We start from the raw sequence: 13,799 nt of genomic DNA on the forward strand, positions 1-13,799 counted from the left end.
GGCTGGCTTGATGAAGCTTTACGAAAGTAATAAGAATGGTGTAGTTCTTTCTGATCCTTGAACATGTACCATCAGGTGACGAATATATACCTTAGTCTGTTTATAGTCCTCATCCCTTCAGGCCCTCGCTTAGCAAATCTCTATCAATTTGGCAGAGTATTCCAGATTCCCATAATGTTTTCTGCTGGGAAGAAACTGTTGTGTGATCTTATTTTGTAATCTCTTAGCTGTAATTTTGTTAGCTATTCTGGTATTGCCTGCTATTGGAAATAATTACTCTGTATTGAATTATTTTCTTCTTGTTAAATATTGCAACCTGAGGTCATTTGTGAGGTTGAGAAGATGGGACCTTCATAGTAACTTCAGCTGGTGCGGAAATTGAACCCGTGCTGTTGGTGTTGCTGTGCATTGCAAACCAACTGTCCGGCCAACTGAGCTGACTGATGAGGTGTAAGGCATTTATATTTCAGTCTGTTTATCTGTGTATTTCTACCAAATGCCATCTATCCCTTTATTTTGCAGGTGGAAACCCAATGGCAGTGGTTAGCAAGCAAGTGAACATGGAGCTGGCCAAAATAAAACAAAAGTGCCCCCTTTACGAGGCAAATGGGCAGGCTGTAAGTCTAAAATAATTGATTACAAATTCTTCACAAACAGTATAATAGTTAGACTTGCTTTACTCCTGTAGATATGGTAAATTCATCCTAGATTAAAGGTCTTACTGCACTGTGGATTTATAAGATATTTGCTATGCTACTGTGGAAGAATTTGAATGAATGGCAAGGATGCATCTATTTGGATTGGCAAAGTTGGCATTCCTGCATTTCCTAGTGACTGGGTGCAGAGTTGAATTCATTAGCTAGAAACTGAAAGTGAAAGTGAAGGGGTTTTGGATGTAAAAATAAGGAGGTGTGACCCTATGTAAAGGTATTATCTTAGTCTACAAATCGCTCTAAAGTTGTCTTGCACCCTAAAGACCATACAGGTTTTGTTTGAACCAGGAATCCTTTTAATTTTCTGTAAGACTTTAATATAATGAGTATTCAGTCTCCACCACTTACAACAGGTGTGGATGTGGTTTGCCCTGTGTGAAGTAGAGGATGATATGGGTTGTGCTTACCAAACTTCTTCCTGACATTCATAAAGTCCTCAAATCACCAGTTAAAGAAGCCAAACAATCTTTGTGCGGATTCAGGAACTTTATTTAATCTTCACTTGTGTAACAGTTCCTTAGTGTTCTCTTCGGATATGTGTTCTCAAACATAAAGTAAAACCTACCTTTTTCTGAATGAAGCCTTGTAACTTATCATATTTTGCCTTTAGCAAGGCGCAAATTATTTAGTCACTTATGCATGAGCCGAATTTATAAATTAATTTATTTTCCTTCAGATCTTTTATTTTAATGTTTTTAATATAAGGCTGACCTGATCAAGTTTGATGTGAATGTCAATTTTTACATTTTGACTAGTTGATAAAATATTTTATTACCAAAAACAAATGTTTAAAAATTGTCAACTTTCTGATAGGAATTGAATATCAGAAAGCTGACTGGTAAATTAAACACTTCAGTTCTTGTAAAGGAAAAGGTTAGTGTAAACCTAAACAGAAAACACCTATGTAAGTTTATCATTATTTATTTAATCTTCCCTTCCTCCATTCTGTTTGTTTTAATTATACTTTTAGGAGTGAATGTGAGTAAGATTAAAGTTTAATTTTTTTTAAAGTTGTTTGTTGTTGGAGGTCGGGTTAGTAGTATTGCAGTGGTGTTGCTCCTGACAACTGGCTAATTCTATTGTTGTACTACTGTTTCATTGTTGTGCCGAATTGGGTGTCTCTGGGAGAATGCATTTGTGTAGACTTGCCAGCATCTAGGGATATTATTGATTATGGCTGGGAAACATTGTGCTACTTTTTATATCTACAGTTGGGTGGTTTCTGGTTAGCTGATGTGAAAACCAGAAGTTGTATTGAGGTTGTCAAGATAAAAAACCAAAAATCAAGACATTTGTGTGTGCTAAATTAAGAGCTTTGGACTATTAAAGTTTTTTTTAAAAATGCATTTAATAATGATATAGTTGAATAATTATGCAGTTGTTTGTTAGTTGTCATCAGGATTCTTGATCAACTACTTCAGGAATTTCTACATTCAGTTTGAATTTCAGGGAGGAATTCAGGGCTCTCAAGATATAGTAGTGAACAAAGACATTCAGGATTTACTCAAGTCAATGCTACTGAAATTCTAAACGATTGACTATTATACCTGATGTATTTATTATATGATACAGTCCTTCTAATTGATTTGCTGCTGGACTATTTGCTCAGAAAGGAAACAGGGATTGAGTTTTTTGGCAAGTAAAGTTGCCCTGTTGATGGTATGGTAGTGCTCTGTTGATGGTGCAGTTGAAGTGATTATGGCAAGTTCTGGGTTTCTTGACTTGAGGAAAGTTGATACCACTGGATGTGAAGTAGGAGATGTTAATCTTGTACTGAATGTTTTCTCCTGGCATGCCGAGCATAATGCATTCTTCTTGGAAGAATGCAAACTCTGCATTATAAATGAACTCTGAATTTGCCTCGTTTAGTACCACTTTTGCCTGTGAATCAGAAGGTTTGTAGACTTAAATCTAATTCCAGATAATGCAAGGAAGCCTTGTAGACTGATACTTCAGAGCAGTAATGAGAGAACATTACTTTGTTGAAGGTGCCATATTATGTTAGCATTAATAATCCCTTTGGATGATTTGAGGAAGAGCAGGAATCTCTTCTGTTATGCCACTGAACATTCATCCCTCAATCAAGGCTACCAAAAATAGACTAACTACTCATTCACTTCCTTTACTCTTTTTAAGCAAAATGGCTACTGCATTACCATAAAAATGGCAGTGGTTACAATTTTGAAATATTTGAGCTGTCCTGGCAACCATAATAAGGCATTATATAAATAATAGTTTGTTCCTTTTAAAGGTTGAGCACTTCAAAATGGTGGTCACTAGGTCAAGACACTAATAACTTTTTCTCCCGTTTTTCTTTCTATGTCAATTCCCGATGTTTGGAATCTGATGCTAATGCAGGGAGAAAGATGCACAAACGTATGTATTTTTACTTTTGATGGGCATATATTATGATACCTCACAAAGAGCAGGAAGTCATTGTGGTGGGTGGAGGGAGGGGTGAAAGATCTGTTTAATTATTTGAAATATTTTAGCATTTTGGATTATTGGAAATAAGTGTAGATGTGGTTTGCAGTATACCAGTCCTTAGATTGTATAAAACTCATTTGATTGACTGGAGTTAACAATATAATTATCGAATCTCCCATGGTGTAGTACATGAAGGGTGAAAACCAAGTATAGATATTTTAATCAATCTGTTCAGACATGTTAATACACACCTGAACAGGTGAGGTTTCAAATTGGGCCTTCAGGCTCAGAGGTAGGGCCACTACCACTATGCCACAACAATCCTGTGAAAGCTAATTGTAATCTAGAATTAAAATGGGCCACAATGTGATTAGGTTAATGCAGTCCTCATTTGAAGTCATACATGCGTTATTATTTTAATTTACTTCATTTTTACATTTAATTAAATAGCAAGCATTTCAGTTTCCTCACTGTCAAGAATAGAATGGTTTGGAGCATAAGTGTTTCTTCATAGTGCTGCTAAGAAGCGAGGAAAGGCACAGCTGTGGTATTATGCTATCACGACTGTGGGAGGACGTAATTGGAGTCTGACAAGGTTATAAAAGCAGATACCATACAATAAAGAGCTTTGTAATAGTATGAGTGCAACCATAACATAGGCGGGCGTGCTCCTTATACAAAATGATTTGTTGATTTGAATTCACATCATTGAAATGTAGCAGCTGCATTAAATTGGTGAATTTTTTTTATTCATGGCCTTTTTATCCCATTAAAAACACTGGAGTTTTTATTTTAAAGGCATATTTGATAATTTAATTAGATAAATTAATAGTGCTAAAATTCTTAATGTTAGCTTGAATGATGAAAGGAACATGAACCTCAACTTGAGACCTGGTTTGCTTATGGTAGCCAGTTTTGTCCTTATCTAAATTGGTTTTGGTTTTATATCCAAGGTTTAATGTTTTATGTACACCTGATGGCAAACTGATGTGTGTTGTGGAGGCAAAAACTCTAGATACTTTGTGCATTAAGATTTGAGCTAACCATTTGCCATAAGTGTCAAATCTGAAGTAAAACCTAAACACCTAAAGATTCATTTCTGTACCCCAGTAAAGGATAAAATGACAATGTTTATGACTAACCAAATATTCACAGTTGAGGATTTGACATCCTCACGTGGTTAACAATTCAGCTTTCCAGTTGTGACAAATTCACGTTGAAACTCACTGCTGACATGAATTTCACTGAAATGTCACATACAGCATCCAGCATGGATAGCGACACCAATGGGTCATGGGACGAATGTTCCCCATAAACTCTGTAGCAGTGCAACAACACAGAAATCTCTGTGCCAGCTGCACACTGGATGGTCCTTTTTGAAGTCGCAACACATGCGTGGCTGTACTAAACAAAAAGTTGAAAGGGACTTGGCATCCCCTAAAAAAGACAGGTTTGTTGGTAAGGGTTATGTTTGATCTACAACATATTTTGGTCACTACCCACTTAGCCCTGTAAGGATTTTATTTTCAAACATGAAGGGATTTAAAATAGAGTCAGTTCTTTGCTTTGTGAAGTTTTGGTTTTGAAAACTTGAATCTCTCCTAATAGGCATTACATTTGTAATTCTTTCTTTGCTGTGTGCAGCCACCTAACTCTTCTAATAGAGATGTACAGCACAGAATTGGACCCTTCGGCTCAACTCGTCCTAAATTACATAAATGATTTGGATGCGAGCATAAGAAGTACAGTTAGTAAGTTTGCAGGTGACACCAAAATTGGATGTGCAATGGACAGCAAAGAGGGTTACCTCAGATTACAACAGGATCTTGACCAGATGGGCCAATGGGCTGAGAAGTGGCAGATGGAGTTTAATTCAGATAAATGCGAGGTGCTGCATTTTTGGGAAAGCAAATCTTAGCAGGACTTGTACACTTAATGGTAAGGTCCTAGGGAGTGTTGATGAACAAAGAGACCTTGGAGTGCAGGTTCATAGCTCTTTGAAAGTGGAGTCGCTGGTAGATAGGATAGTGAAGAAGGTGTTTGGTATGCTTTCCTTTATTGGTCAGAGTATTGGGTACAGGAGTTGGGAGGTCATGTTGCGGCTGTACAGGACATTGGTTAGGCCACTGTTGGAATATTGCGTGCAATTCTGGTCTCTTTCTATCGGAAAGATGTTGTGAAACTTGAAAGGGTTCAAAAAAGATTTACAAGGATGTTGCCAGGGTTGGAGGATTTGAGCGATAGGGAGAGGCTGAACAGGCTGGGGCTGTTTTCCCTGGAGCGTCGGAGGCTGAGGGGTGACCTTATAGAGGTTTACAAAATCATGAGGGGTATGGATAGGCTAAATAGACAAAGTCTTTTCCCTGGGGTTGGGGAGTCCAGAACTAGAGGGCATAGGTTTAGGGTGAGAGGGAAAAGATAGAAAAGAGACCTATGGGGAAACTTTTTCACGCAGAGAGTGGTACGTGTATGGAATGAGCTGCCAGAGGATGTGGTGGAGGCTGGTACAATTGCAACATTTAAGAGGCATTTGGATGGGTATATGAATAGGAAGGGTTTGAAGGGATATGGGCCAGGTGCTGGCAGATGGGACTAGATTGGGTTGGGATATCTGGTCGACATGGACGGGTTGGACCGCAGGGTCTGTTTCCATGCTGTACGTCTGTATGACTCTAAATTAATCTCATCCTATTTGCTGGCATTTAGCCCATATCCCTATAAACCCTTCTTATTCGTATACCCACCCAGATGCCTTTTAAATATTGTAATTGTAATCTCTACCCCTTCCTCTGGCAGTTCATTCTATACACACACCACCCCCTGATGAAAAGGTTGCCCTTTAGATCCCTTTTAAATCTTTCCTCTTTCATCGTAAACCTATGCCCTCTAGTTTTGGGCTCCCCTACCCTTGGAAAAGTACCTTGGTTATTCACCCTATCCATGCCTCTCATGATTATATAAACCTTCTATAAGTTCACACCTCAGCCTCCAACGCTGCAGGAAAAATAGCCCCAGCATATTCAGCCTCTCCATATAGCTCACACTCTCCAAACCTAGCAAAATTCTTGTAAATCTTTTCTGAACCCTTTCAAATTTTACATGATCTTTCCTGCAGCAGGGAGACCAGAATTGAAAGCAGTATTCCACAAGTGGCCTAATCAATGTCCTGTATAGCAACAACATGCCCTTCCAACTCCTATACACAATGCACCGACCTATACCGACTTTGATGTAGCTTTTGTTCTTTCTCACATAAATTTATCATCCTGTCTCTGTTGATTTAGCAATAGTATTTTTTCCCTGTTTTTCAGGTTCCCAAAGAAAAAGATGAGATGGTAGAGCAGGAATTCAATCGCTTGCTTGAGGCTACATCTTACCTCAGTCATCAGCTGGACTTCAATTATTTGAATAATAAACCTGTATCATTAGGACAGGCATTAGAAGTTGTCATCCAGTGAGTATTTAGTCTCTTATTAGATAGATTTCACATGCTTGCATGCATAAAGTCTTCCAGTCAGTCCAAATAATAAGTATTCATGAATTGTCTCTTGTAAATACTTGAAAATGCAATTGACCAATTATTAGTTTCTTCAGCAAGCACTGTTTCTCGTTCATAATGTGTAATTTATTTTGTTGGCGTACTTTTGATTCAAGGAAGAGAAGTTTAAAAATTTCTAATCTTTTCAACCAGTTTTTCTGGTTCTCTTCAATAATTTTATGTGGCAGGTCAGCGTAATAGCCATTGAAATAAGTTTAAAGTATGTCATTGCAATTATTAATAAAATACAAATATAATAAGATTGTAAAGGCAATAAACCCCAAAACATCAGTTGCACTAAAACAGTAATTTGAAATCTTGATAGACTGCAAGAAAAGCACGTGAAGGATGAACAGATTGAGCACTGGAAGAAAATAGTGAAAACGCAAGAGGATCTGAAAGAATTGCTAAATAAGGTAATTTGAACTTGCTTTAAGTTTTACCTAGAAACTAGGAAATAAGGAAAATAAATTGTCTTTATTTGATGTTTGACCATTAAATCTTTCCTTTTAAGGAAGTTTCCAGTACATGTTAAAGCATGTGACTGTATCCCTGACCTATGTTTTGATTTGTCTGAAATTCAAAGATCATTAAGCCTGCTCTAGATTAAGATGATACACCACCTCAAACACTTCCTCACTATACACCCATATACTTTATATCTTTCAGCAGAAGGGGAATTGACTTTTCAATCAATCTGTTTCAAACAGCCTTACATGGTGGATAATGTAAAAAGATTGTTTGACTAATTAGGAAACCTTCAAATGACCAGAATCTGTTCAGGTTCTGTTGAAAGGATATGTTTGTAATTACCTTTCAGCTGTATAGATACCTTTTTGATCTCCTTTTGTGATGTGAAAAGTCCATTTAAGTAGTGGATTGAGAACAAAGTTAAGGAATTTTTATCACCTTACTGTGGGCATGCTTACGGTTATGTGGAAGCTGAATGAAGTTTGTATGTCCAGCAATTTAATTTTAATTGCTAGTCTCGTGAACTTCAGGCTCTCTGCCTTTATTCCTGATGAAGGGATTTTGCCCGAAACGTCGATTTTGCCTGTCCTCGGATGCTGCCTGAATTGCTGTGCTCTTCCAGCACCACTGATCCAGCATCAGAGTTATAGTATTTCTCCAAATGTGCATCTTCACTCCTGAAGTACTCTATGCTAAGAGGGAAATATTCTTAAAAACGCTATCACATTTATAAAGAAATCAGTCATGGTTTTTGCATATTCCTTGATTTTGTGATTATTAAATTTTATGTTGGGATGCACTACCATCTTCTACCCTGTGATGCTGCTGCTGCTGCTGATGATGAGTATTGCAGATCTGATTATCTGTTTCTAACTCACTGCAGTGTGTAAATGCTTGGTCCTTTAGTTGAAGCAACTGTACATTTTAAAGACTGGACAAGGTTTTATTTATAAATGATAATCCGTTATGGAGCGAGAATTGAAGTTATGTAGTTTACAAAATCCTTTGCATGTCATGTAGGTTCAGAAAAGATTTACAAGGATGTTGCCAGGGTTAGGATTTGAGCTAGAGGGAGAGGATGTATAGACTAGAGCTGTTTTCCCTGGAGCGTCAGAGGTTGAGGGGTTACCTTACAGAGGTTTATAAAATCATGAGGGGCATGGATAGGATAAATAGACAAAGTCTTTTCCCTGGGGTGGGGGGAGTCCAGAACTAGAAGGCATAGGTTTAGGGTGAGAGGAGAAAAGATATAAAAGAGACCTAAGGGGCAACTCTTTGACGCAGAGGGTGGTGCATGTATGGAATGAGCTACCAGAGGAAGTGGTGAAGGCTAGTACAATTACAACATTTAAAAGGCATCTGGATGGGTATATGAATAGGAAGGGTTTGGAGGGATATGGGCCGGGGGTGCTGGCACATGGGACTACATTGGGTTGGGATATCTGGTCGGAATGGACAAGTTGGACCGAAGAGTCTGTTTCCGTGCTATGACTCTGTGTAATGCTAGAGATTTTTTTTTTATTTGGTTTTCAACTTCATTTGACAGTAACACCTTGCCCACCATTTACTAGCTGTCATTGCAACACTTGAAGAATAATATAATAAAGCAATGAGCTTTGATTCCAGGAGATCTAAAACAAAGTAGAAATGGCTGGTGAAACTCAGCAGGTCAGGCTGTAGCCGTAGGGGGAAAAGTAGCTGTGGTTCTGTTCGCCGAGCTGGAAGTTTTTGTTGCAAACGTTTCGTCCCCTGTCTAGGTGGTATCCTCAGTGCTTGGGAGCCTCCTGTGAAGCACTTCTGTGGTGTTTATAGTGGCCTGTCCCTGCCGCTTCCGGTTGTCAGTTTCAGCTGTCCGCTGTAGTGGCCAGTATATTGGGTCCAGGTCGATGTGTTTGTTGATGGAGTTTGTGGATGAGTGCCATACTTCTAGGAATTCCCTGACTGTTCTTTGTTTGGCTTGCCCTATAATGGTAGTGTTGTCCCAGTCGAATTCATGTTGCTTGTCGTCTGCGTGTGTGGCTACTAGGGATAGTTGGTCATGTCGTTTTGTGGCTAGTTGGTGTTCATGGATGCGGAAAAGTAGCATTAGCATTTAGAATCCACTGACTCTTCATGAAATCTGTTTGAAGAACAATTGGTCATTAAATTGATTTTTCTATTACTATCCTTTTTAAAACCTTTTTTTCAAGGATATATGATATACTGTGATAAAGATTAATGATATATTATGATCATTTGGGAATTTGGCATCTAAAGTAGAAATAAAATAAATCTGCTCAATTTCTATGGAGGTAAATAATTCATTAGGAGAGCAGAAAGTCATTTGGAACATTGAAATAAATTATCTCCAAGAAAGTATTTGACTGAAGGTACATGCCTAGTAAAGTACTTGTGGAGTTAATTGACATGTTTGCAGTGAGTTTTATAGCACACAGCACTAGTAAGGTTAGAATCAAATTTCCGTTTATAAGAACAGTTTCATCCTAGTGGAAATGTATTCTTTTTGTGTGTACAATCTTCAAGTTGCACCAAGTTGTGGAAGTCTCCAAGGTGTCAGAGCTTATGAGGAATCCAGGTCCTTAGAACTCATAAAGAGCCTCTTGGCCATTAGAAATGAAAAGAATCAGTTGTGTAAGAAATCTTCAAGATGAGGTAGGAGTGATGCTTCACTGGGATTAAGTTTCTGTAAAAGAAGCTGCTGTGGAAAAGGTTGAATCTTTCCTTTGATGCTTAAGAGTTTTATAAATTGTCCTTTTAATTTTTGTTTCTTTTGTGTAATAAATTTGTGTTCTGTTACGTCTTATGTGAATATGTTTGGTGAGTAATCACCATGGTGACCAAATTGCAAAAACGAATTTTCTGATCCATCATGTAACATGCCACTATGGGATCTGACTTTTCTGGAATTATAACAAAATCAATAAAAGTATGGAAAATCCACAGTAGCTTCCATTAGCATCTGTAAAGAGAACAGGTTAGCCCTTGGAATGCAGTCCCTTTTTCAGCATATGCGTTATCCTGTATAAGGGTCCACATCAGATATTTTAACTTGCCTTTTTTTTGAGGTGCTTACATTTCCTGTTTCTATTTCAGACTTGTGAAATTTGTAAGTCCCTAGACTTGTGATCTCCTGAGTAAACCTACTCTGCTTTAAAACCTTTAACCCAATTGCTCTTCAAAAAGCAATTTAAGTATATTTTTGTTTTAACGGCATCATAAAATGCATAATTCTTTACTGAAATAAGAGCACAGTATTGCGGATGCTGGAAACCTGAAATAAAGAACAGGAAATCTTTAAAAAAGATCAGAAGAAACTCAGCAGGTCTGTAGCATCTGTAGAGAGAGAGAGAAAAAGTGAGAGAGAAGCTGAGTTAACACTTCAAGCCAAATTTTGAATCCCATATGACTCTTATGTTAGATGGGATTCAAAACATTAACTCTGTTTCTCTCTCCATTGCTGCTGGACATATTGAGTTTCACCAGCACTTTCTGTTTATAATTTGCAGTTGTCTGTGGATATTAAAGGGTACAGAAAGGCATTTTAATTTCCATGATCATTGATCTGATATCTTAACTCTGTTATTGTCTACAAATGCTGTTTGATCTGCTGAAAATTTCCAGTATATCTTCAGTTTTTAATGACAGACTAAATGTTGTGTAGGACAATGACATTCAAAAGAATTTTACATGGGGTCATCCCATGTTCACCAGTATCTTTTGTCTCGCTTTACTTTTTTTAAAAAACTGTGTCAGATGGTATCACTGAAGGAAAAGATAAAAGAGCTACATCAACAGTACAAAGAAGCCTCTGAAGTAAAGCCCCCACGTGACATCACAGCAGAATTTCTGGTGAAAAGTAAATTGAGAGATCTAACTGCATTATGCAAGGCAAGTCTTGTTTTATGTTTGTCTTGATTGTGTAGGGATTTGTGTGGAAATTTCTTTTATTTTGTCATTTTTCTTTTTGCTGGGTGGGGGAGGAGATTTGTCAACTTATTTTTCACCCTTCTCTTGAAAGCAGCAAAGCCTGGATTTTGGTGTGGATGTGGAGAAGAGATGTAATAGTCTTATGTGAATGTCTTGTCATTTTTAAAATTACTTGCATCACTGCCTGCTGTTAGAACCAAAGGCTAATGATGGCAAAGGTGTGGTGCTGTACTGTGTTGTACTTTAAAAAACGTTTTCCTCCTGACAATTTGAAGATCTGTGCTTGCTTGCACCTACAGAAGCATGGTCACCAATTAGAGTTATATTCATATATCAAAATTTGTAATGCAGTTCCAATTGCTAATAATCACGATTTTACCACCTTAAACACTTGTAATGTATTTGATTCACATTGGCTATGCTCTTAAAGAAGTAGGCTTCGCGCTATGGGTTAATGAAAGCAATATAAGACAAAAAGTTTGCAGGATGTTAAAGTGAGCACTTTAGGTTTATATAGCAGTAGAAAAAGGTAATGAAGTTCTACGATTTATCACAAACAGTAAAAGTCTAGGGATAAAGATGATCTCTGAAACTTCTAATGGTTACTTGCTGCAGTATGGGGTGCGACATTGTTGCAACGATATGGCGGCATAAGTATGGAAAGAACAATTTTGTTTGGATGCTGTCAGAGTTTGAGGAAGTGGTGAAAGCTAAATGTCAACATGGATATTTGGGCTGAATGACTGTTTCCCTGCTGCAATTTCACTATTGTTAATAAAATTACTAAGAACTCTCCTTTTCACCTGAATCCAAACAGGGAGTATTGCTTAGCAAAATGAAATTATTTGGGGTAATCTAAATCCAGTCCAAAAGCACTTAAATATGGAACAAATAACTCCTAAATCTGTTTTCACTGGAACAAATCACAGCATTGTTAGCATCGAAAATGAAATTAATGTTGGTGAATTAAAGTTTGATTTTAATGTTTTGGTTAAGAGCAGCTTTTGCAAGGAGCTTGACGCTAATATAGCTAGTTCATAGTACAGTTTGGGCTGAGTCGTAACACAGTATCATAGGTAAAGGGAAGCAAACTTTTGCTCTAACATTCAGCAGCATTTGTTTTATGCGATGATATGACAAATTCATTTTACTTAATTTGTAATAGGAATATGATGAGCTTGCAGAAGCCCAAGTGAAACTAGAGGAGAAGCTCCAGGAATTAGAAGCGAATCCACCCAGGTATTTCCATTCATGCATACACTTTGCATGTTTTGAAATAATTTTGACTAGTGTTTAGGGTGTTTCACAATGTAATTGCCAGGTTTTTATCACTATGCTGTAGTTGGGATGATGGATTATGTGCAGAGCTATGAGCAGTGTTTGACTTGCCTTACTAGAGGATGTGCCTCAAATCACAAGTTTTTCTAAACATTGAAATGTATGAGTGGACTGATGCAGCGGTTCTCGAATGTTTTCGTCTGCTGACCATTTGGATGGGGGGGTGGACAGGGTTAAAAAACATCTTGCAAACCACCTAATGGTCCTACCTCACCATATTCAAGTAAGAAATTGATGAGCATACATTTGTTCACGATTATTTAATTATTAATTCACTGTAGAAACAAAAGTATAGATGCTTTCATATTATGAATGCTAATACTACAAGAGAACGTTTTCATTTAAACTATCCTTGTAAAATCATATTTTTTTCTGAGAAATGAATGCTTGCTTCCATATTAACAGCACAAACATTGCTTACGAAGTTACATTGTCACACATGTGAACTTGCGTTGAGTTCACAGGAGTTGTCTGTTATCTAAGTGGGTGATGGGGATGAGGGTTCTGGCATGTTTTCTTGATACACTCATCTGTGGGATTGTACTTCAGTGATTTGTATTTTAGACCATCCAAGGGACCACTTGGAGAACCCTTATGGACCAAACCTTGAGAACCACTGGCCTGTAAACTGTAACTTGTAATATCTTGGTAAATGAGAAGACAAGATGTTGAATTGTTTTTGAATTATGCTTTTACATGTTTTAGTGATGTTTACCTGTCGTCAAGGGACCGACAGATCTTGGATTGGCATTTTGCCAACTTGGAATTTGCTAATGCAACACCTCTCTCCACACTTTCATTGAAGCATTGGGACCAGGTGAGTGAATATTTAACCATGTCTAATGCAGCACAGACTGGTGTAGTTGATATATGGATTTTCTTTTTTAATTATTGGTTTGGCAAATATGGGTATCATTGGCTTGACCAGCATTTATTGCCCGTCTCTAATTTCTCTTGATTTGTTAGTTTCCCTGTGTTAGTTTCATTGTATGATGTGTGATCTGTAATCTGCATCCTCTACAATAACTGCATATTGAAACATTTGTTTTTTCCCAGAATCAGGTGACTCCTTTTTTGTAATACGTGGCGATTCTGGAAAATAGGTGGTTGCGCAGTCTCTGTGCACAGTGTCACAAAGCTAGTCCCCCTTTTTCTAAAGGCTGTTCCTGGGCTCAAGAAGATTCTGTCCTTGATTTTTTTCAGAGGGGTAATAAACCGGGTAGGGCTTTAATCAGTCTGGTTTGGTATAGGGATGAAAAGGATTTTGAGGCATTTTGTTTATATGTATACAGATGAGACTTCAGGCCAAAGTGATCTGTTTTAGAAGTGATCTGTATAATGAAAGGGGAGTGGTCAGCTCTCTAACTGAGTCGAGCAGGTTTTAG

General features: G+C 37.7%; 1 protein-coding gene across 3 annotated transcripts in view; it reads left to right on the forward strand.

The window, feature by feature from the left end:
* The window catches only part of kdm1a (lysine (K)-specific demethylase 1a), a 65,689-nt gene that overhangs the window by 22,603 nt on the left and 29,287 nt on the right, over positions 1-13,799 (forward strand). For all 3 annotated transcript variants that reach the window (XM_043717387.2, XM_043717385.2, XM_043717386.2), the window contains 7 exons: positions 523-617; positions 3,072-3,089; positions 6,452-6,594; positions 7,004-7,094; positions 10,903-11,037; positions 12,242-12,315; positions 13,120-13,231. In XM_043717387.2, coding sequence (XP_043573322.2) covers positions 523-617; positions 3,072-3,089; positions 6,452-6,594; positions 7,004-7,094; positions 10,903-11,037; positions 12,242-12,315; positions 13,120-13,231 — 668 coding nt within the window. The remainder of the gene's footprint in view (positions 1-522; positions 618-3,071; positions 3,090-6,451; positions 6,595-7,003; positions 7,095-10,902; positions 11,038-12,241; positions 12,316-13,119; positions 13,232-13,799) is intronic.

This window comes from Chiloscyllium plagiosum, unplaced genomic scaffold (assembly GCF_037043375.1).
Source record: "Chiloscyllium plagiosum isolate Xiang-an unplaced genomic scaffold, Cpla_swu_hap1 HiC_scaffold_30, whole genome shotgun sequence".
Classification (NCBI taxonomy): Eukaryota; Metazoa; Chordata; class Chondrichthyes; order Orectolobiformes; family Hemiscylliidae; genus Chiloscyllium; species Chiloscyllium plagiosum.